The 23,869-nt window shown below is 37.9% G+C and overlaps 1 protein-coding gene across 8 annotated transcripts; it reads right to left on the reverse strand.

The window, feature by feature from the left end:
* Window positions 1–6,737: 6,737 nt before the first annotated feature.
* TLR3 (toll like receptor 3) lies at window positions 6,738–23,861 on the reverse strand. 8 transcript variants are annotated; one of them, XM_070252712.1, is made up of 7 exons: window positions 23,317–23,605; window positions 23,004–23,089; window positions 21,499–21,636; window positions 15,101–15,550; window positions 12,981–13,172; window positions 8,905–10,757; window positions 6,738–8,666 (listed from the first exon to the last, which is right to left on the reverse strand). In XM_070252712.1, exons 4-7 carry the CDS (start codon window positions 15,539–15,541, stop codon window positions 8,438–8,440), a joined length of 2,715 nt encoding a protein of 904 aa, XP_070108813.1. In that variant the 5' UTR covers window positions 15,542–15,550; window positions 21,499–21,636; window positions 23,004–23,089; window positions 23,317–23,605; the 3' UTR covers window positions 6,738–8,437.
* Window positions 23,862–23,869: the final 8 nt, after the last annotated feature.

A 23,869-nucleotide genomic window follows, 5' to 3' on the forward strand; every position in this document is an offset into this window, starting at 1 on the left:
TGCTCATCAAACCACGCTGAGGCAGCGTCCCACATGCCACAACTAGAAGGACCCACAACGAAGAATATACAACTATGTACTGGGGGGCTTTGGGGAGAAAAAGGAAAAAATAAAATCTTTAAAAAAAAATAAAATAAAAAAATAAAAAAAAAAGAAGAGAAAAGTCTGAACACAAACACACAGGGAAGACATTGTGTGATGACGGAGGCAGAGACTGGTGCGATGTGGCCGCAGGCCAAGGAGTGGGAAGGATTCTCGGCCACCACCAGAAGCCAGGAGGTGGCAAGGAAGATTCTGCCCTGCGGGTTTCAGAGGGAGCCTGGCCCTGCCTGCATCTCATAGCAGACTTCTAGTTCCCGGATCTGCTGTTTGAAGCCACCCAGTTTGTGGCACTTTGCTATGGTGGCCCTAGGAACTAATACACTATTGGGGTATTCATTAATTATTGGGGTAGTTCATGATCATATATTGGTACCTCTATGAAAGTCATCAGTGGGTTTATTTGCTCTAAAAAGCTGGCTACAAATTAAAATGATAATTATAATTGTCTGAAATCTACAAGGAGAATGACAAGAATCGTAAAAAGGACATGGGCAGAAGTATCATTGTCAGTGAGGGCAGTGGATGTGACATTCTGGCCAGCCAGCCTCACGAAGAAGGCACAATGAATGAATGATTGATCCTTTTGTTTGACGGTCCTTTGAAAATGACCTGTAATTGCAAACATGGTAAACAATTCTTAGCAAGATGTTAGGTCTTTTATACCCGTTGTTCATCTATCAGCAGTCTTGCAGACAGATGTTAGATGCTCCCGGGCTTCTCTGTTAATTACCAGTAGCATGCCGTTCCCCTAGCATGAGCCCCAGGGCATGTACTGTACTGGTCTGTCTCAGGCAGAGCAATGAAATGAAAATAAATGCAGTAAATCATTGTCTCTAACTATGAGAGTGTTGAATTTAGATAGACTTGATTAGAAACGTCAAAGCAATGTTTTATGTGAGAAAATTCTTCTGCTTATATTGGTGTTGGTTTTCTGATGTGTATAATAACGCTTGGCAACATCATTGAGAAAGTATTAGGAAGTTATGACCATGTTGCTAAGCAGAAATGTTATGTTTTGGAAACCTGAAAGTTAAAACAAGCAACCTGAGGAATGAATCTGTTTAAGAATTTAAATTCCCTCTCTTAGCATGACACCAAGGCCAGAAGCTGTAAAGAAAACTACTATCAATTTGATGATAAGAATTTAAAACTTCTGAACAATGAAAAACATTTGTTGATTCAGCAAATATCTACTAGGCACCACAATAGAGATAGTACAGTGTGGTAGACTCTGGAGCTGGACTTTCCAGGTTCATATTGTCTCTGCCACTGACCAACGCCCAGGGCTCCCTCGGTCCCTTAGTTTCCCCAGCAGTAATACAGGGATGATTAAGTTTCCTGTCTCAAATAATGGTATTCTGTAAGAGTTACGTTAATTAATACATGCGTGATAATTGGAACAGAACCAAGCACAGGGCAAGCTTTCCATAGATGTTAGTCTTTATTGTATATGATGCCAGGGACATTGAATAATCCTAAAAAAGATCTGAAAGGAAATTATAACTAGTTTTACTTGTTTATTCATTTTTGTACTATTTGAATGTTTTCAATAAGCACGTATTGTTTTCAATGATAAAAACAATCAAAGAAAACAAAACAAATCAAAACTTCAAATGCCTCAGGCAAACTTTCTTCATGTTTGATTAAAGACTCTGGATTCTTCTGAGGGAAAAATATTGAAACAAGAACAACTTTAAACTGATCAAAAAGCAGCTTGAGATTGCAGAGATAATTAAGACACCGTGACTTGAGATCGCAGAGATAATTAACAGACCATGACTGAATCTACTGGGTGTGGTAGCAGATATAGTGTAGTGGAAAGAGCAGAGACCAGACACGTAAGGGCTTTTTTTTTAGGTATGATTTTTTTGGTGAGGAAGATTGGCCCTAAGCTAACATCTTTTGTCAATCTGCCTCTGTTTTTTTTTTCTTTTCTTCCTAAAGCCCCAGTACATAGTTGTATATTCTAGTTGTGAGTCATTTTAGTTCTTCTATGTGGGACGCCACCACAGCATGGCTTGATGAGTGGTGCATAGGTCTGTGCCCAGGATCCCAACCTATGAACCCCAGGCCACCGAAGCAGAGCACATGGACTTAACCATTTGGCCATGAGGCTGGCCCCCAGATAAGGGTTTAAGCTGCTTTCAGCTGCAAGTAACAGAGGAAGACCTCATTCACAGAAGCTTGAGCATTTGAGATGCTGAAGGAGCTCACAGAGCAGGAAGCCCAGAATTAGCCGGTTCTGGGAATGGTCCCATGAATTACCAGTGTCATCAGAGACTCAAGATCTTGCTCTGTCTTTTGTTCACAGGTTGTCAGGGAGTTATGGCTCGTTTCCTGGTGGTCCCAAGATGGCACCTTCAGCACCAACCTTCTTTTCCTCAAATAACTACATACAAGACAAAAAGGTACAGCTCAGTCTCTCTCTTTCCTTCTCACTAAGCAACAAAATACTTTCCAGAAGCTCCTCAAGTGGACTTCCAATTAAGTTTCATTGCCCAGAACTAGGTTAAAATTCCATCCCTAAACCAATCATCAGCAAAGGGGAAATAGGAGTTTTCCTGCTTTGTAACCTTGGTGCATCCCCTCGCACTGGAGAAGTGGTCCACTTTCCCTGAACGTGTTGCCATGTGAACAAAATCAGGGCTCCATAAATCAAGAAAGAGTGAGCGGTGGGCATGTTTGTTGGGTAGGTAACTAGCAGTGTCTGCTATAGTAGATAGCTACAATGAATAGTTTGCCCATCTGTTATTATCAAATTAAAAGGGCAACTACTAATTAACAGCTTCCATGCTCTATGGATGTGATTCACGCATAGAGCATTTCTTCACCATTTTAAATGCTGCCATTAAAGAGATAGTAACAGATCTTCAACCTCTCCATATTTCTAGATAACATATCACAGTCAATGTCAATTCATAGCACATAGTATTTTCATAGTTTTAAAGTTTGGACTCTGGGGTCAGACTACTGGTTCAAATCATGACTCCAATAAGTGGCAGAGATGTGACATTGGGCCAGTTAGGTAACCCGTGTGCTTCAGTTTCCTAATCTCTAAAGTGAAGGCAATAATACTACCTTTTGGGTGGTGAGAATTAAAAGAATTAATATATAAAAAGGACTTAAGAGTGCCTGGTGCATAAGAAACGCTCTATTAAGTGGTAATAATGAGAACCATGACTGAAAATTTGACAAATGTTCAACAAGACTCTTCTCCCTGCTTTTTCAACCTTCGGTTAGAAAGTGTGCAGTTTGCCTACTAGTGTGTCCACAGCTAAGGAGACTCTGTGTCACGGTGGGGGTATCAATGGCTTTGTAGCCAAGCCAACTTGGACTTGAATTTTGGACATTCTTGCCTTTTGACTTCAGACAAATCACTTGGCTTCTGTAGGCCTCAGTTCTCCCGTCTGTAATATCCTTTCCTCACTAAATTGTTATGAATATTAAATGATATAATGGGTTTTGAGAGGAAGAAAGCAGAACGTAGATTCCTGCTTGTATCTTGCTGACTCCAGCTTGTTCAGTAAACCAGTTACATGTGTCATACGGCAGCCTTGGGAAAGAGCATTCTATCCATGAGGTTCTAGTGGGCAACCACAGTACTTTAGTATGGACATATTCCCCAAGCTAGGCCAATAAGAGGACTTTTCTGGGGCTTTAAACATTGAGACAAGGAAATGACAATCCCTTGTTGATGTCAAATGAGAGCCTAAGAGATCCTGGGCACCTACGCTTCCGGCAGTACAAACCAAGGGCGCCAACACACAGAGAGGAGTAGATGCGAGGTATGCTGGTGTTTTAGCCCCTGGTTCTAGTGCTCCTTGAGGGCTAGTTATCTCTGCCCTCTTCCCAATTTTCCCACAGTCTCCCTTTTTGCCTAAACAACATGGCACTTGCAACCAAGTGCTCACTAAAATATAAAGCTATCTCTACAAGGAGCCAAAAAGAAACCTGTGTGCAGGCTGCTGAGAAAGAAAACAAGAGCTTCCCCTGGCATCTAGAAGCCAGCCTGGCACTCACAGCTAGACCATGTTATTCTGTTATTGGGCACAGACAATCTTGAAGGATTCCAACCTCAGACAAGCTTACTCGGACCCTATAAAATGAGACAGAGCATGACCACTTCATAATTTTGTCTGAGGACAGACAAAACTAAGGTCACTGTGCCACCCTCAAAATACCCCACACGCTCCTCTCCTAGTTAAATGACTGTTATTTCTTTGGCAATTACAACTTATCCTTGATCTGATCTCTTCTCTCTGTAGATAAGATTTATTGAGATACCCAATCATAAAACTTCCCCCTTTGTGACAGCATAAAATCCAGAGCAAAATTCTGCTTCCTTAGGCTCTCCCCCTAATCGCCCAAGGAAAGCCCAAACCTGTACAAGTTCTTTAAAGCACCTTTGTCCTGAGACACCCCGTAGTTTCCCATGGTGTGTCTCCTCCTTCACTGCAATGAGTAATAAACCCAACTTGTTCAACCGTGAGTGTGTTCCTGGTGGCCTTTGACTGGAAGACATTGACTCTGTTAAAACATCTTTGTTTAAAAAAAAAATGTTGGCTTCCTATGAAGTCATTTGTTTTCCAGAATTTCTGGAACAGACTTTATTTAAAAAAAAAGAAAATGGTTGGAAGCTGCAGAAGCGCTTAAAGAAACCAACTGAGCTCTGTCTATTTTAATTCTTAAATAGCTTAGAAGGTGTAATGGATGCTGCAGTGAACCGCCAAGATGTCCCCTTCCAGGACCCAGGGACCTATTCTTCCAGTTGCCCACTGTTAGCTCCCGATGGTTCCCGATGGAGTCCCTTCTTTGGAATTGTTCTTGGGCAAAGCTTTTTGCTCAAGGTCACACTTCCTCCCTGGGACTGCCTACACCCAACAACCGGTTGATGTGAGGGTACAGTGGCCCAGGCCCTTTGCCTAGATTTGCATCAACTCTGTAGTGCCACTCCAGCTCCAGAGCTCTCCTTTGGGTCTGCTGAGGTCTCAGTGACCATTGCAATTGCAGCACAGTTCACTATTGTCTCTCTTCCCAATACAGCTTGTTTCACTCCCTTGTAAATCAGAGTACTCCTCCAAACCTGCTGCACGTAAATCTCCATCCTGCTGTGTGTTTCCTGGGGAACTGACTTAAGATAAAAGGAAGCTAAGAATTCAAAACTGGCTGCCCCAAGAGACGGTTAAACTGGTTGGGGGAGAGTCCCGTGAGAGAACCAGTTTCTCCCTTGGACAGGAAGATGGATCAAGGTTAGAGAGTTGCAAGAGCTAAGAATGGCTAGCATATCATCTATTGTAATCAGTGACTAATGATCAACTGATTGCCATGTCTTATTATTGTAATATAGGTTTATGTGTTTATAGGAAAAAGAAAGCGCTTCAAATCCCCTTCTGTTATGTGAGAGTAAATCTGGCTATTTGGACTGTGAAGTTATAAGTTAAGCTCCTCTATTCAACTAGTTGTCACATAAGTCTAAGTCATAGATCCCAGGAGGGAATCTCATTATTGTTTCTAGCTTTGCCACTCTTTGAAACCCATAAAGTTACAATTTCAAAATACCTAACTCTTTAAATGTAAACTCCTCTGCCGTGCTCTCTGCAACATGGTTCCATCCTCTGACGCATCTCTACCATCTCCCGACACCAAGTTCCTGTCTCCCTCCCTACCTTCCATCTTACTATTTGTTCTGCCATCTGCCTCCTCACCCACCAAAATCTCACCCAGCTTTGAAGGAACTGATCCTCTTCCACGGATCCTTCCCTGTCCAGGTCCATCTTCGATAAGCCCTTCCTATCCTACCTCTTACTGCCCCATTGTCTACAGTGTAACTCATCTCCTTTGTACTCCGTGGTATTTAGCACGGGCTAGACATGTAGCTGCTCAATTAACACTATTTTTTAACGGTGTTATTAACATATAATTTATATACCATAAAATCCACCTGTTTTAAGTGTATGAGTCAATGATTTTTAGTAAATTTACATAGTTGTGCAGTCATTACCACAATCCAACTTTAGAACATTCTCCTCACCCCAGAAAGATCTCTTGTGCTCATCTGCAGTTATTCCCATTTTCCCCTGTCCTTAGGCCCAGACAAAAAACTAATCTACTTTCTGTCTCTATAGATGGCAAGGAATATTTTTTAAGCTCTTGATCTGGAGCATCTTTCCATTTTCTAATGGTCCTCACCACTTACTATTGAGTCCCTTTTACAAATAATCTAAGGTAGACATTTGAATAATTAAACACTGTTAAACAAATGGCATTGAAAACCCCCTTCCTCACTAACAAATTGTTTCTACTTCTTCTTATAATCGAAAAGATGTCATTTTTAGGTAGAATCTAAACACCCAGATTTATTTTAAACTCAATATGGTTGATTCAGCTGGGATTTGTTTTGAAAGTGAACAATAGGAAGAAGAACTTGGAGTGAACAGATGACATGATGGCACCATGAGGGCATTTAAGCAAGTCGGTTCACTTGTGGAAATCAATCTGTCAGACAAACATCCTTTACTCCTCTCCCCTTGTCTTGAACTCAAGGGAGGAGGATCCTCCTGAGAACAATTATAAAAGACAGCTTGCAGAAGTTCAGGATGTTGCTTCCTGTGTAGGTCAAACACAAGTCAAGTCAATAAAAGTTACACCTTTTATTAGTTTCATTTATACTCAGTTAAACAGATCATCTCTTGTGTAGCCTAACCTCTTAAATATAAAGCAACTTTTTAAAAATTACATTTGGACTCCATTTAAATGGTGGCCCTTTGATCAACTACTTCATAAGCAAACAAACAAGACAATGAAAGCAAAATTACTTCCCGCCCTGCTTTTCACAAATTGATCATGGATTGGTTAATTCATAGTAATCATTGATTTAGAGACATTTTAATGCAGTTGAGAATATTGATAGATAACATCCAAACTGCATCAAGAAAAAAAGTAGCTGTGATTTTTTATTTTATGATGCCAGAGTAAACCAGCATTGTTTTACAGTTAGAAAACAAATCTTAATGAAAAGGCTGTAAAACAAGTGTCTCCTGTGGAAGGATGGTGCGTAATGTGAAAGGGAAAATGAGACCTCTGTATAGTCACGATGTCGGGGGACTGTAGACTCCCAGAACCAGCAGTACAGCGGGTATTAATTTTCCAGAATTGTGTCAACTTTAGCCCTGAGAACACTGAACTCCTTAAAGTTCCCAAATGTGACATCGCAAAAGCTCCCTAAATTCAGCAGACGAATGGGCCCTTCAAGTACAGAAAGTAACTCAGCATAATGTCAACCCTCTCTTATATTTGAATATAAAGGTTTTAAAAATTTATTCTTGTCTAGTTCCAAGAATTAGACTCTTTTTATTGTAAAACAAAAACAAAACTTAAAATAGTCTTTCTAGAAAAGAACTAACTTACACATAGTATACTATTTTAAGGTAGAATAATAGATTCCATGTGAATGTGTTATACCATGACCATCATCGCTAATTACAAGGGAATCTTTAAGATTTTGTTTATCATAATTTTCAAGGAGTCAAAGAGTCGCTGTGGCACCAGGTGATTCGGCCAGGGCTGTCTCCTGGGTCTGTGACCAGAGGAAGACAAATTTTTGTTTCCACAAAGCCAATCTACCAATTAACCTTCAGGAAGCAAGCCTTTCTGCAATATTTTTAAGCAAGAGAGTTATTTCTTCTAATACCTCCTACAGCAGAAATCCAAATACCAGGAAAATATAAGTAAGTCTTTATTAAATTATTTCTTTTATTAAGTAATCAAAATGAATGACAAATGTTTTCTGCCCTCTATAAGGTATATTAAAATGGTATTTAACATTTAAGAAATCAGCACTGGATAGGCACTACTAAAATACAAAGCTTTTCAATTTAAAAAAAATACCATAATTAAACTTTTAAAAATGTAGATATATATTTTGCTCTTTTACAACTGAAATAGCATTGTACCCTTTAAAACAATTATCTTTTATTCTATATGAATGCATCCCAAAAAACCCAAACGTAATTATCACAAATCCTCATAAACTCTGACTTTTCTTTAAATGAGGAATATTTTAAATATTATTATTGTCACAGGCCTCAGCAACCAATTGAGTATTCCTTAGTACAGGATATTCTTCTACGTTTATTTGGAGTCAAATTAAGTTAATTGGCAATGGAACACCTGAAGTAGGGAGACATATTTCCATGGAAGAGATATAATTGTGATATAATATTCTCACCTATAAATATGAATAAACAGATTTATGTTATTTTCAGATAAAACAAATTTAACATGGAACTTTTAAATTGGGAAAATTACGCCTTTGTAAATTAGTCTTTAAAAACATTTAATGTGCTGAATTTCTGGATCCAAGTGCTACTTGCAGTTTATGATGAAAGGCATTTATCCGTTCTTTCTGGACTGGCCAGTTCAAGATACAGCGCGATTTAAACATTCCTCTTCGCAAACAGAGCGCATGGTTCAGTTTATAATCTGGAATCTCCTCAAGAAAGATCAATATAATGGAATCCAGGTTCTGTTCAATAGCTTGCTGAACTGCATGATGCACCTTGAATCTAATTGAAAAACATTATTGAACTAAGTTATATATCAATATACATATTTTGACAGTCAAAAGCTCTACAATCTAAAATTCCCCTTAGAGTTTACTTGAACCTGTCACTAAAAATCAAGTTATGTTTTCTCTCAATTTTATTTTTAAAATTCCTTGAGTTGTGAGTAATAATGTTAGTCGCATTTAAAAACTCAATTGAAAAGCAAGTACACACTAAAAATTGCACAATGTTTACCTACCTTTTGCATAATGGATCTTTTAATAGATGCTGTGTTATAATGAAAATAATTTTTCTGCTCCTTTTGATGCTGTTAATAATTGCTTCAAGTTCAAGGACACCTGCCTGAAAGTCCCTTTCTTCCAGACAAAACTTGAGAGTTTGATCTTGTTCTTCCATTGGGGAGAAGTGTTCCCAGACCCAGTCCCTATCTTTGTAGGCGTGAATTATATATGCTGCATACTCAAACTGCTCTGGCTGGCTGTCTATTTCTTTGAAACCAAGAACTCGATGCACTGAAACGTTCCAGTAAAAAGATATTCTCCAGCCTTCAAAATGGATGAGCAGTACAATAAAGATAAAAATCAATAGGAAACTGGTATTTATCATGAAAAGAAGTTCAAAGGGGGCACTGTCTTTGCAGGATGATGTATCAAAAAGCATCACTGGGAAACCATGATACTGAGGTGGAGTGTTGCAGAGATAATGACTTGATAGCTCAGAGATGTTGGTATGGGTACCATTAATCCAATTAACAAACCAGGCAATGCTTTCACATGTACAATCAAATGGATTAAAGCTCATATCTAAACTACTCAGGTTCTTCAAAGCTGGCCCAAAAACATTCTTCTCAACTGATGTGATGAGATTCTTCTGAAGGCTCAGTGACTTCAGAGACACCTGATCGTCAAAGACAGATGGCGGAAGTATGTTTAAATTATTCAGTCCTAGATTAATGCTTTTTAATTCAAATAAATTCTTGAAGGCCTCTGCTGGGATCTCATCAAAGCCGTTAGACTCTAAGTTAAGGACGTGGAGGTGAGAAAGACCCTTTAGAAAATGAACAGGACCACCAGGGTTTGCGTGTTTCCAGAGCCGTGCTAAATTGTTATGCTGCAAATCCAGAACTTCTAGTTTCTCAAGACCCTCCAACAGTTCATCATTTATGTTGGCTATGTTGTTGTTGCTTAGATCCAGGATGGTCAAGTTATGAAGAGGGCGAAAAGGTGGAGGGAAGCTGTCCACATTTTTAAGGGCCACCCTTCGGAGCATCAGTCTTTGAAGGCTTGGAACCAAGGCAAAAGAGTTGCTAGTCAATTGTAGGTATTTGTTGTAGGACAGGTAGATTTCAAAAATATTTTCTAGACCTCTCCATTCCTGACCTGTGAGTTCTTGCCCAATTTCATTAAGGCCAAGGTCCAGTATCTTTAGGTGGCCCAACCAAGAAAAAGCACCACTTTCTAGTTTTGAGATTTTGTTTTTGGTTAGGTTGAGTGTGAGTAGAGGAGAATGAGCGAGTGATAGAAATGTTTCATTTGTTAGAGTCCGCAAACTTGAAAAGGAGTTGGACAGACTTAAGTGTTTCAGCTTTACCAATCCTGTGAACATATTGCTTTTTATGCCTGGAAAATTATTATCTTCCATGTTAAGATACTCCAAACATTTTAGCCACTGAAAGGAAAAATCATCAATCTTGGGAAGCGAAGCAAGAGAAATGCTCTGCTTAGTAAAAGATCGTCTCAAATTCAGGTATCTCACATTGAAAAGCCCATAAAAGGAGTGAACATACAAATGCTCTATATTATTATACTCCAGGAAGAAATATTCCAGATGGGGAAGCCAAGCAAAGGAATCATTACCAATCACAGTTAAGTTGTTGTGGGAAAGATCGAGCATGGTGAGATTTGTCTGCTTTAGCCCAAAGAAAGTTGTATTGCTCGTTCTGTACAGCTGTGTGTTACTCAAAGATAGATTCTGGATGCTGGTGTTTGATAATTCCAGACAAAGTTTCTCTGTGAGACTGGGGCCCAGTTGGACACTGTTCAGAGAGAGGCCAAATAATTTTCCAATTGCCTGAAAACACCCTGGAGAAAACTGAAAGTGGGAGAAACAAAAGATTAATAACCAAAACGCAACAGTCTGTACAGCCCTTGAAAGTTTAGACACAATTCTGTACCCAATCCCCCTTCTACTTTCCCACCTTCTCTGGGTTTTCTCTCCATCCCTCTACTGCACAGCTCCTTGCTCTGTGCCTGTAACACCCAACTCCCGCTCCAGCCCCTTATCTCCCCTGGCCACTGGTTGACATCTACCCAACATTCATGTCTCAGCTGAGATGCCACTTCATCAGGGGGCCTTCCCTGCCCTCCCAGTCCAGGTTAAGTCTCCTGGTACTTTTACCTCATGACACTGAGTATAACTGGAATTCATAAACTGTTTGTAAAGTCACCATCGGGGCAGATCCTGTTTCTGTCTTGGTGATCACCCTTCTCAGTGAAATGAGTGCATGGAGTTTATTATGAAACAGTGATGCACACTTTCCCTTCCGTAATTCTGAGTTCCAGCGGTCCTTTCTGGCTTTCCACCAAGGTTTTCTCCTGACTTTATTTCGTTACAGTGTTTCCCTTCTGCTCTGCCCCTCTTCCCTCACCAGAAGGCTTAGCTGCTCTAGGGTTCAGCACTGGAACAAGAGAACAGAAGGCAGGAGAGAAGGAATCAACAGGATAGTAGCCAGTCCCTGGTGGTTAGGTCCACCAGGAGAGCCAAGAGGCTCTGATTTCCACCATGTCATATATGAGATGTTAGGGCTAATGGAAGAAAAGACAGGAAAGTTGGAGGAAGTGTGCGTTGGTGTAAGTAAAGTAAGTCGAAATACAAAGAAGGAAATGATTAAGTTGATGATGGTAAATCTATGTGGTAAGATTACTTTGCAGTCACTGCATTTAAGTTTTTGAATAGTTCTTCATGACATGGAGGATGTGCGTGATACAGTATTACTTTTACACGGCAGGATACACTGTCATCCTCAAAGAGGCAACATAGCACAGCTGTAAGAGCATGGCGCCTGGTCTAACACTACCAGAAACCCAGCTCTGTCACCAGCTGGTCACCTGCAAGACCTCGGAGAAGTTCCCTAATCTTTCTTCATCTTGTTTTACTCTTGTGTAAAGTGATGAGAACAAGTTGGACTGTATTACAGGATTACATCAAAAAATATTTAAAAAGAACTAGTCACAGTGCCTGCCATACAGTTTACAGTCAAGCAATCTATGATTCTCGGCTGCTGTTAATTTTCTTTTTATTATTTGGAGAAAAGCTGGAGATAAACATACCCAAATGCTAACACTGGTTGTCTCTGGATTGTGGACTTTTGGATGATTTTTATTTTCCCCCTCATTATTTATATATTTTATAAGATTTCTCCAATACGGGCTCTAAACAGAAAAAAACGCTGTTCAAAAATTAACTGGAGTAGCTTGCATAGAATATTCAATTAATATCTCAGGATAATTTTGTACACAGTCTCAAATTATGTCTCAAAATTAACACAGCTTTAAAAAATTCTGATTTGGTTTGCGATTTCCAATAGTCTTATTCTCAGCCTGTAAAGGAATAAAATACTGACATACCTGTATACAAAAATAGTTAACAAATTGAAGATTATGGATTCATAAAGAGAAGGTTAGGTGTACTCCATTATGGGAAGGTTTTTATAAAGTTGAATGCTAGTTGTCATTTATGGGGCACTTACTGAACAGCAGACACTGTGCCAAATTCTTTACCACCCAGCCCAATGAAATAGTGTTATTATTAGACCAATTTTAAAACTGGGGAACTGGAGCAGAGAGAACGTGAATAATGTTCCTGATCATATAATTATTAAGAGAGAAAGCCCAGATAGGGAGCCAGCTAACTCAACTCAAAAGACTGCACTCTTAACCATCATGCTATTTCAGTTCTTTCAGAGATTTTGTGAGATACTTGGTATTCGTTCCACTTCACCAGCGAGAAAACTAAGACCCAGAGAGGTTAAGTAAGTTCTCCAAGGTCAAAGTACTGGCTTCTAATGGAACGGGGATTTTAACCCACTTCTGTTTGACAGCAGAGTCAGTCTCAGCTCCTAATTGTCACCCAACTCCTTTCCTTGTGAGGAAGACATCAATGAGCCCAAGCAATAAATGTGAAGAATTTCTGGAAGACGTGGAAAATCTCATAACCTCTTTCTCTAGGGATTTTTAGATTCTTACCCATATGACACATTTAGGAAGTGTCCGCACTTAAAAGTAGCACACATAATAATTTCACCTTACTTCTTACCTCTTTAATTTGATTTGAGGACAACTCTAACTTTTTCAAAGAAGAATTGCCAAGGAAATCAAGTTCGTCACGTCTCAGTGCCTGAATTTTATTATTTGATAACAGAAGCTCTTGGAGATTTTCCAGTTGGAGCTGAGTTCCTAATTTAGTAGATGATAAACCGTTATGAGATAGATCTAATTTGATTAAATTCTGAGAGAAAAAAACATGTATATGTTAGAGTCTTGCCATCAAAAATAGTTCCTCTAAGTGTACATGAATTTTAGAAATAACACAACAGCAATATATCAACTCTGTATTATTCTATAGACAACAATAGGAGTAATAAAAAATCTTTCTTATGTCTGAAAATATCATTGTTACAAGGATTTGGTTTCTTACTTCAAGGATCACTTTATTTCTCTTACCAAAATAAAAGGACTTACGTTTGTTTATTCTTGATACAAGAAATATTCCTATGAAGCATGCATTCATGTATTTATTTATAATAAGAAATTATTTATGATGTAAAGAATATTCATGTGGCTTATCAACATATAGTGTCATGCAACAGCCTTGTCACAAAACAACAGAAAGAAGAAGAAAAAATCTGTTTTCTTAAAAAGGATGAGTAGATCTTTGCTGTTCATGAAATCTTATATTGAGAAAGATTGACAGTTATATAAATTCTGCATCATGGCTAGTGCAGAATATCAATCTTGTTTGTTTGTTTTGTCAGCGTGGTTGAGTATTTCATCCCTCTCTGCTGCTTTTGAACATGTGACCTTCCACTCAGGTAAAAGGGAAGGAAAAGCTGATATATGTTGGGACAAAATCTTATGTAACGTCTATTAAACAGAACAAGACTGTTATTTATGTTTTAAAAATAAAAATAACATATTGCCAACGATTACTCTAACCAGATTTTGAGGTCTGTGTGCAAAGACATTTCATCCACATCAGAATCAAAGAAGGCACAAGAAAGAATTTCAAGTCCCTAGCAAGCAAATCATTTTATAAATGTTTCTAAGCATATTTAAATTTGAACGTTATTCTCGGCATCTGAGGTCAAGGAATGCTTAGTTTTGTGTAAGTCCATTAAATGAAGGAAACAAAGGTTTTGACAATGGCTTAGGTTTAAGAAAAGCAATTAATAATTGTCTCAGACTTAGAAACAGTAACAAACATTTTTCACAGATCTCAAACTCAAGCAAAGTGCTGAAAAGAAAAAGGGGATAGCCATTTGAAAACCAATATTGTGAGGAGATTTCTTAAATCAAGAGCAGGTAATTTTTAGTTGAACAACTTGCTTTACCATGTACCAATTTGTTAACTTTATTGAAGTCAGAATTTGGACTTATTAAATTAGCAGCATTGAGAGTTTATTTGCCATGTTCCTCATGGGATATTCTGATTCTTCTCTGATCATCACAGATAAGATTCTTCTCTGATTTCCACCTCTTGTATGTGGGACACCACCACAGCATGGCTTGATGAGCAGTGTGTAGGTCCACGCCTGGGATCTGAACCTGCAAACCCCAGGCCGCCAAAGTGGAGTGCACGAACTTAACCACTATGAAACCAGGTTGGCCCCTCTAAGTTCTATTTCTAATAGGAGGAAGGGAGAGAGGCAGAGTTCTTTAAAATTAAGATTATAACTGATTTAAATGGCATTTTCTCTTTTAAAAACATTTCCAACCATAATGGCAATATTTGTGTGTGGGGTGCCCCCTCTCCCCATTTAGGCAAATCAAATTTCTTATTCTTCACCTTGATATTCAGATATTAAGTGTAAGGATGAATAAGTGACTTGAAAACTTAACATTAGATAACTTTTTTTTTTTTAGGTTGACACCTAATCTAACAACTGTTGACAATCTTGTTTTATTCTTTTCTGCTTTTTCTCCCAAATCCTCTCAGGACATAGTTGTATATTCTAGTTGTGGATCCTTCTAGTTGTGGCATGTGGGACGCTGCCTCAACGTGGCCTGATAAGCGATGCCATGTCCACGCCCAGGATCCAAACCAGCGAAACCCTGGGCCGCCAAAGTGGAGTATGTGAACTTAACCACTTGGCCACAGGGCTGGCCCCTAGATAACATTTTTTATTTCCTATATGAAAATGAATATTTTCATCTTACCTTCAGATTTTTAAAGGGATTATTTTGAATTTTCTGGATTGAGTTGGACCTTAGATGGAGTTCAGTCAAATTCATGCAGAACATAAAGGTTTTATCAGAAAATTGAGACAGCTCATTGTGCTGGAGGTCCAAAATTTCCAATAAAGGGAGTTTTTGGCACAATTCTGGCTCTAGTTTTGAGATGCAGTTAAATCCTCCATCCAAGATAGTAAGTTGGCTGTATCTTGTAAAATTGTCAGGTGGCAGTCTTCTGAATTGATTATGGGTGAGATTCAACACCGTTATGTTTGCTGGGAGGTCATCAGGTATTTGAGTCAACTTCAGGTGACTGCAGTCAGCTACTTCATGTCTAACAGCACACTTGTTGCAGGATGCACACAGGACCCAAAAGGGCAACAGTCTCAAAAAGGAGTAGACGTGATAAGGCAAACTCTGACTCATGATTCTGTCCTATGAAAGAAATATAAAAGGTATGGACAACATTAACAGCACATGCTTTCCTCTGCATTGGTATATTCCTTGTAAAATATATAACCAAATGTGACTATGTATGCTCTTCTTACTCATAACTTTTATGATATACAAGTATGTAATATACAAGTAATACATCCAATGGAAATAATTCAACAGCACAGAAAAGTAAAAAATGGAACATACAAGCTCTCTCCTCATTCTTCACCTCCACCCCACTTGCAACATTCCAGTGTAACCTCTTGACTATTTCTATTCTTAATTCTTAGGGTCACCTCCACAAAACTAAATAAAATGCTTACGTTTCTGTTTCTTCGTTTACTGATATTATTTTCTTCCCACTATAAAGATAAGGAACATAGTTATACTATTCCTTCATCCTCTTCATATTTTCCTTAGTTATTTTAAATTTAATCCATTGTTACATTTATAATCTTGAAGACATGCCTAAATCTCTATTCCTTGATCAACCACCTTTACACCAAATCTCTTGACTCTTCACACTGTGATACAGGAAATGTACACTCCTATATTTTTATCTCACTTCTTCTATCCTTATGTTTCCTAAAACTGTCAGCTATAACATTGCTTGACATTGTCAAGATATAAAATCTTACCATTTTTATCCTGAAACCATGATGAAGTCTGACATGCTTGGTCTAGATCAATTCGGAAAACCTAAACTCAATGAATATCATTTACAATTTTATGATTATATAAATAGGTATTCACTGCAGTATGAGTAAGACAGAAAAACATAGTGATTAAGAAAACAAACCCTGGAATTACACTGTGCATTCTGATCCTGGCTCCTCCGCTTTGTAGCCTCTAGCAAATCAATTCATTCCTCAGGCCTTAGTTTCCTTATCTTGTAAGCAGAGATAACTACAGTGGCTCCTCCCTCCTAGACAGTTGTGAGGATTAAGGGAGATAAACCTTACAGTATCTGACACAGAGCAACATTTGATGCTATTCCTATTATTGATCAGTGCGATAATCCCATGATTTACACATGAATAATTATAACTTTTCTATTTTGTAAATTTTTTACTATAAAGAAAATCTATATAAAACAAAGACAATTTATATCATGAGACAATCATAACTAACCATTCAACAAGAAGGAAATAGTAGAGGGAGCCAAGCATGTAACATAATTGAAATTCAAGGAAGTTCACAGATGGTTGAAAAGATTTGAGAAGCTCCTTATTAACGCAACCTTGGGTTAGGTGGCAAGCTATAGCACGGACTCTGGGGCTGCTTTCACAGGCTAGGAAGCAACCAGTATCTTCTCCACACAGCTACAAATGATCTTCATTTACGGAGGCCAGATTCCTTTAAAATTGCTCTGTTCATCAATTTCACTTTAAAGCATGAAAAGAAAGTCCTGGGTTATGACACATCCATAGTCACTTTACCCTTCTGCTTGGTTTAAAGATTGAAAGTAATAAGTTTAAGCATTTGCTAATACATCATTCACAAAATCCAGAAGCCTTTACGAGTATTAATAGCAATCTTTTATACATCCGATAAAAATTGCTTAGGACATTAAATACACTGCTTTGATTTTTATGTAAAATTTTTGTAATTCTTATAAATTAAACATAATTGTGTTTGATGTTTTAAATGGACGATTTGAAGAGCCTTAAGTAACAATCACAGTTTTGTGCACAGAAACGAAAGGAAATAGGATTTCAGTTGTGGAATCTTTGCATTAAATAGAGTTTGTAAGGAATTTATATTGCCCATGAATAAAACATCAGTGCAGTTGAATGCAGAAGGTATAACCCTATGCTTACAAGGAGGTGACTGGTGAAGATTGAAGGCAACATGAATTTGTCTCCCTTATGCTAAATCGATTCTTCAGAATTATGCCTTGTTTGGTTTGCTGCTTTTTTTGGACCATGACTTTTTTGAAGTTGATAATTTCCCTTATTTTATTCTTGTTGAAAGAAAAATTATATGTGGCTTCATTTCCATCACACCAAGATCATCCGGCTTCTTAATGGTACTCTTGGTTGAATGGCCAATTTTGATGGATACGTCCAACACCTGCCACTTGTTGGCTATCATCACAGAATCCATTTCTCTGAGCTCCTAGATTAATGCTGCTTGTATATTCTTTGATTAGAGTATCTCCTTGAGTAGTTCTTTCTCCCTCCCTCCCCAAAACGTTTATAGAAGGTTATCTTTCTAAGTTCTCGTATGTCTGTTTTTTGTTGTTTTTGTCCTCATGATTTTGACATGTAGGCTATTTGAGATTCAAAATCATTTTAATGCAAAATCATGAAGGCATTATTCCATTGTTTTCTAATATCCAGTATCCAGTATTGCTAGAAAGAAATCTGATGCCCATCTGATTTTCTTCCCTTTATTAAAATAAGGGATTCTTTTATTTTCCTTTCCTTTTTCTCTTTGGAAGTTTTTAGGATCTTTTCTTTGTCCTTGGTAATGTAAAATTTCACAATGATGTATCACGCTAAATCTTTCCTTTAACGTGACTATACACTCTGGTATTTTCAATCTTCAGGTTCGTATCTTCCCTAAGTTTCTATGATTTCTCTTTGTATTCTCACTATGATCATTTCCTTTTGTCCTTCTCCTATGTTCTCTCCTTTGGAACCACTTTCAGGTTCTCATTGTGCTTGCTGTGTGATCTTCTTTATATTTAAAGTTACCTTTTAATCTTTTTATTCTATATTCCTAGACATAAGCTTAGATTTTGTGTCAGGACTTATATCGATATACACTTTAGCAATATATATATTGATATATACTGGATCAGGACTTATATTGACATATAATTCTTTAATTTTAGCAATTATATTTTAAATACATACAGAACCGTTCACAAATCATGAGTGGACAGCTTGTTAAATTCTCACAAAGTGAGCATATCAATGTATTCACCACTCAGATCAGGAAACAGAACACTAAGAACACCCCAGAGACCTCCCTCAGCTCCCTCCTAGCCACCACCTCCTCATTCCCAAAGACAAGCGTTTTGTGATTTCTTACACAAAAGATTAAGTTGACCTGCTTTTGTATTATCTATTAATGGAATCGTGCACTACATATCATTTCATGTCTTTTTTTACTCCACATTAGGTTTGTGAGATTCATCCACATCTTGTCCTGTAGCAGCATTTGTTTATTTTCATTGCTGTAGAATAACCCATTCATACAGAATATGGCTATATCACAGTTAATTTTTTTCCAACGTTTCTAATGAAAAACCCTAAACAGCACAATTCAAAGAACTTTATAGTGAACACCCATGTGTTGCCATATATCTACCCATCTATCCATCCTGTATCCATCATCAGTTCATGAAGGTATTCTGCAACATGAGAACCTTCCCTCTAAAGAGTGTGCATTACTACCTCCAATCCAATATTCATTAATAGAGTTTTTCCTTTCGATGTGAAGTTTGCATTCAATGAAATGCACAAATCTTTATGTGCGTTCTCTGACCTGCGCACCCCAAACTCTAGAGAGTTTCCCCATACCTTTCCCAGTTAATTCCAATCTCATCTCTCGGAGACCACCACTGCTCTGACTTTTTTCCACTGTGGATTATCTTTGTGTGGTTTATAACTTCACATCAGCGGGATCATATTCACTCTCTTAAAGAGGGCTTCTTTCACCCAGACAGTATTGCTGAAATTCATCCATGTTGCATGTTTCAGTGGTTCTTTTCTTTTAGTAACTGAGAGGTATTCCAGTGTATGAGTAATATCATACCTTGTCCATGCTCTGATTATCAGACACATGGGTTGTGTGAGGTTTTTTACTATTATGAATAAAGTTAGTATGAACATTTTTGTACATGTTTTTATGGACATATATACTTGATTTCTTTGGGGTGAATACCCAGGATTGAAATTGCTGGTCATTTAGTAAGTGTACCGTTAGTTTCATAAGAAATTGCCGGAACTTTTGGCAAAATTTTGTACCATTTTACACTCTCACCAACACCTTTACCAAATGGTACTATTAGCTCTTTTACTTTTAGTCATTCTAGGGGATGTGTAGTAATAATATCTCTTATGGTTGTAATTTGCATTTCCCTGCTGACTAATGATATTTAACAATTTTTCACGTGCTTATTGTCCATTTGTGTATCTTCCCTTGTATGTTCAAATATTTTGCTCATTGATTATTTAGGTTGTTTCTTTTTTATTATTGTGTTACAGGAATTTTATATATATAAATTTGTACAAGTATGAGTCCTTTGTCAGATTTTTGTTTTTTTAAAGATAGGCTCTGAGCTAACATCTGTCCCCAGTCTTCTTTTTTTCTTCTTCTTCTCCCCAAATCCCCCTAGTACATAGCTATATATTATATCTGTAGGTCCTTCTGGTTGTGCTATGTGGGACGCCACCTCAGCATGGCCTGATGAGCAGTGCTAGGTCCATGCCCAGGATCCGAACCAGTGAAACCCTGGGCCACAGAAGTGAAGTGCACAAACTTAACCACTCAGCCACGGGGTTAGCCCCCTTTAGCCAGATTTATATTTTGTGACTATTTCTTCCCATTTTGTGAGTTACCCATTCATTTTCTTAATGAATGATAGTGTCTTCTTAATTATGATAAATTCTAATTTATCATTTTTTTCTTTTGTTATTATTGCTTTCTGTGTCCTAAGAAACTGTGTCCTTGCCTACTCCCAAGTTACACTTTTTAAGAGATTTATGGTTTTAACTGTTATGTTAAGGTCTGTGATCTCTCTTAATTTTTCTGCATCATGTGAAACAGGAGTCAAGATTCATCTTTTTCAAGTGCACATCCACTTAGTCAGACCACTTTTTTTTTTTTCTTGAAATGACCTTCCTTTCTCAACGGAATTGCTTCAGCGCCTTTTTTAAAAACCAAAGGATTGTTTAGGTGTGACCTGTGTCTGGGGTCTCTCTCTTCCACTGAAATATTACCAGTTCTTACGCAAACACCACACTGTTTTGATTATTGTAGTTTTATGGTAAGTCTTGAAGTCAGAAGTATAAATCTTCCCATTTTGTTATTCTCTTACTAGATTGCTTTTTCCATGCTATGATTGATGGGGATCATCTGAAATATTTTTTTCATTATTGATTTAATTATCCCTCCTTACTAGAACGTAAAGCTATCACAGTAGAGGCCATGATGTTTTTTATTTTGTACAGTGCCACCTGTGCCTAGAAAAATGACTGGAACATAACCAGGACTGAATAATAATTAGCTACACGGGTAGCTAATCAGTTCAAGAAAACCACTCATCTCCACATATAGTCACTTGATTTTAGTGGGAAGCGTACTGATGTGGTAGTCCCTGGTATGATAATTTATCTAGTTTCACTTTTGGATATTGAAAAAAATTGCATATATTCTCAACGTGTGGAGATGGAGCAATGATAATGATATTTAAATAGATTTTTCATAAGATCTAAAAGTCATGAGACAAGAAGAATTCCAGCTAAGTTTTAGAGAATAAAGTCATTTGAGATTATTAATTCCAGGAAAATAGAACTAGTATTAGTATTTAGAATTGTTCTAATATGCTTTTAAAAATGAAGTGGTTTTACTTTCATTCTTACCTAGTTCTCAGAAACAGAAGAAAATCAGTGTCCATAAATGAACATTCCCACTCTATGGGCTTTATAATACTAGCACTAACTATGTTTAAAGCTACACACAATGTTCACATCCATAGGCTATGAGGAACATCACAGCCCACGCCAGCTAGGACGCCCCTTACAAATTGCTCAGGTGCGCGAAGTATGTGAGGCTGGAAATGATACATTCTAGAAATCAGGGACCAGCTCCTCACCCCCCACCTCTGTGAGATTCTTCCAAACCTCTCCTCCCCGTTACCATAAGGATACTGTCTCAATTTACAAACGCTCAGGTACAGTCCTGCAATGTATTCTCCTCATCTAGGTGACATTTACCTTTTCTGGAAGGACTGTAGATAGAGATCAGAATTCCTGAAAAGGACTAAACCATTTACAATGCACATCCATGAAAGACTGAAAAACATTCCTGGATCTGAAGATACACTTCATCAGATGGAAATGACTCACCAAGTGCTAGGCAGGATGAGTGAAAAAAGGAAAACACACAGAGAGAATCATATAAAACTACAGAATTGTGACCATTCACAAAAATTCCTAAAACCTTCTAGGAGAACATATGATCAATTATTTCCAAAGGAAAGAGACCCTGATTGATACAAAACTTGTCATCAGCAACATCAGCCATTAGAAGACAATAGTGATAAGCTTTCAAAACGTGCAGGGGAATTAATTTTGAACCTAAAATTTCATTTCCAGCTGAACAATTAAAGATAAGAGGGAAAATTATTTTGAGATATGCAAAGATTCAGTAAGTTTATAACTATGCAACCCATATGAAAAAGTTATTATAGAATGTACTTCTGTAAAACAAACAAACAAAAAGACATTTAGAGGATGAAATGAAAGTGAAGAAAAAAACTGCTGTTGAATGAAATGTAACAGAAACAGAGAAAGCTAAAAACAAATGAAAAATAGATTCCTTGGGCCTTGCAATTTTGGAACGCCTTCTCAGGGTGCAAAGGATTACTATTTCTTTGTCCAAGTGAGAGACAATATTATATCACGGTTAGGACATGGAGTCTGGAGCCACTAGCTACTAGCTAACCAATTGTTACAGTTTGGCTTGTACAGTTTGGTTTGCAAAGTCACAATATTTTTTTTCTTAAATTTATCCAGATACACTTGCATACAGACATACACCAACACATAATTGCGTTCAAAAGTTGGAAGGCGACTTCCTGGAACCAGTACTACCCCAGGCTGACTCCGACTAACCCACATCTGCCAATGCTGATTACTGAGTTACTAACCCACATCTGCCAATGCTGATTACTGAGTTTCCTGTACATCTGAAAGTCTTTCCACTTCTCATCTTCCTCGGTTTTCCTTCATCAGGCCAAAGAAAGCCATGTTTTCACTCCTAGAAACACCTGGAGTGCTCTCTCCTTTTCAAGCACATTAACACAAAATGCCAGCTCCTGTCTCCTCTCCAGCCAGCAAAACTGAAAAAACAAAATAAACTCTGTGTGTCTTTAAGACAAACCTGATTTTTTTAAAAAGGCAGTTGCAAAACAATTTTCATAGCTTCCCTAATGTGCTTCTCCAGATACAGAATTCCACAAAAGGAAAAAAAATTAATTACTGCATGAAGTATTTTATTGTGTTAGTTAGAAATGGTTGCTATTCCTTGTACTCTGGGTTATGAAACACTTCTCTGCAGGGCTATTTAGCTCCCTTTTCTCCCACTGTCCTTGCTGAATGATTCTGCCTGGATTTCAAGCACCAAATCAAAGAAAGACCAAAGAACGCGAACACCAACCTGCCTTCTAGCTTTGCCCAACAGGAAAGACCCTATACCAATAAGAATTGAAAATATATACCTTCACTTACTCTGAGGACAGCTGACCACTCCTTTTTTCATTAATCCAAATCCAGTCGTTTTCATCAGGGAAGTGTGGCAAGTTTCCTACACATGCGAAAGTGAAACTAAAGTTAGAAAAAAAATGCCTTTTAAAATAGTTGGTGCATTCTAACAAGGGGAAGGGAAGAAGGCACAATCTCAGCAAGAGGTATTTTAAATTGCTTCTTTAAAATATCCCATTTTTTTCTTCTTCAGGTGCAGTCCCTTGGGTTTTATTTAAAAAGTCACAGATTTACAGATTTAGCAACAAAGTTGAGAGCGTGAGGTCTCACCTCCTGGTGTGGGCAGAGCTGTCTTCCAGAGGTTAATGAATACATAACTCAGAGTGACTTCCTCTATTTTTTACCAAAGACTAACACAAAACTGTCAGAATCTAGCACGATGTGGTCAGAGGGACAGAAAAGAACTCAATCCCTAATCAAAGCGAAGTACTCTCGCTTCTCTTATCTCAAGTTATCTTCTTAGCCACCTTGTAAGATAAGTAATGCAGGAGTTAACCAGTTTCAGAGCAGAGAAAGAGCTGTAGTGGCAAAGCCAGGAGCCATTGCCGCTCCACCTTCCACATCAGAACCTGTTAGGGAACAAATAGGTAAGCCCAGAGGAAACTCACGAGTATTCGCTATTTAGTTATCAGTTAGCTTTGCTGACTCAAACTAGTCAAAGGAATGTGCTTGTCAAGAAACAAACACATTTTTTCATTGTTGTTATTCTATAATATTATAACTGTATTGTTACATAGTGAAATATAACAATGGGCAGGAACTGTAGAGATCACCTAATTCAACTCCTTGCTTGAGAAACAAGGAAAACGAAACCTAAGGAGGT

Source organism: Equus caballus, chromosome 27 (assembly GCF_041296265.1).
Source record: "Equus caballus isolate H_3958 breed thoroughbred chromosome 27, TB-T2T, whole genome shotgun sequence".
NCBI lineage: Eukaryota > Metazoa > Chordata > Mammalia > Perissodactyla > Equidae > Equus > Equus caballus.

Excerpts from the sequence above, each read along its gene's own strand:
- TLR3 (XM_005606254.4), bottom strand. The coding sequence starts at position 15,541 with ATGAGTCAGAGTTTGCCTTATCACGTCTACTCCTTTTTGAGACTGTTG. Across the intron at positions 13,173-15,100 it reads ATCCCTTTAAAAATCTGAAG|AATTTAATCAAATTAGATCT; the intron begins GTAAGATGAAAA and ends TTTTTCTCTCAG. Across the intron at positions 10,758-12,980 it reads CCTCAAATCAAATTAAAGAG|TTTTCTCCAGGGTGTTTTCA; the intron begins GTAAGAAGTAAG and ends TCCCACTTTCAG.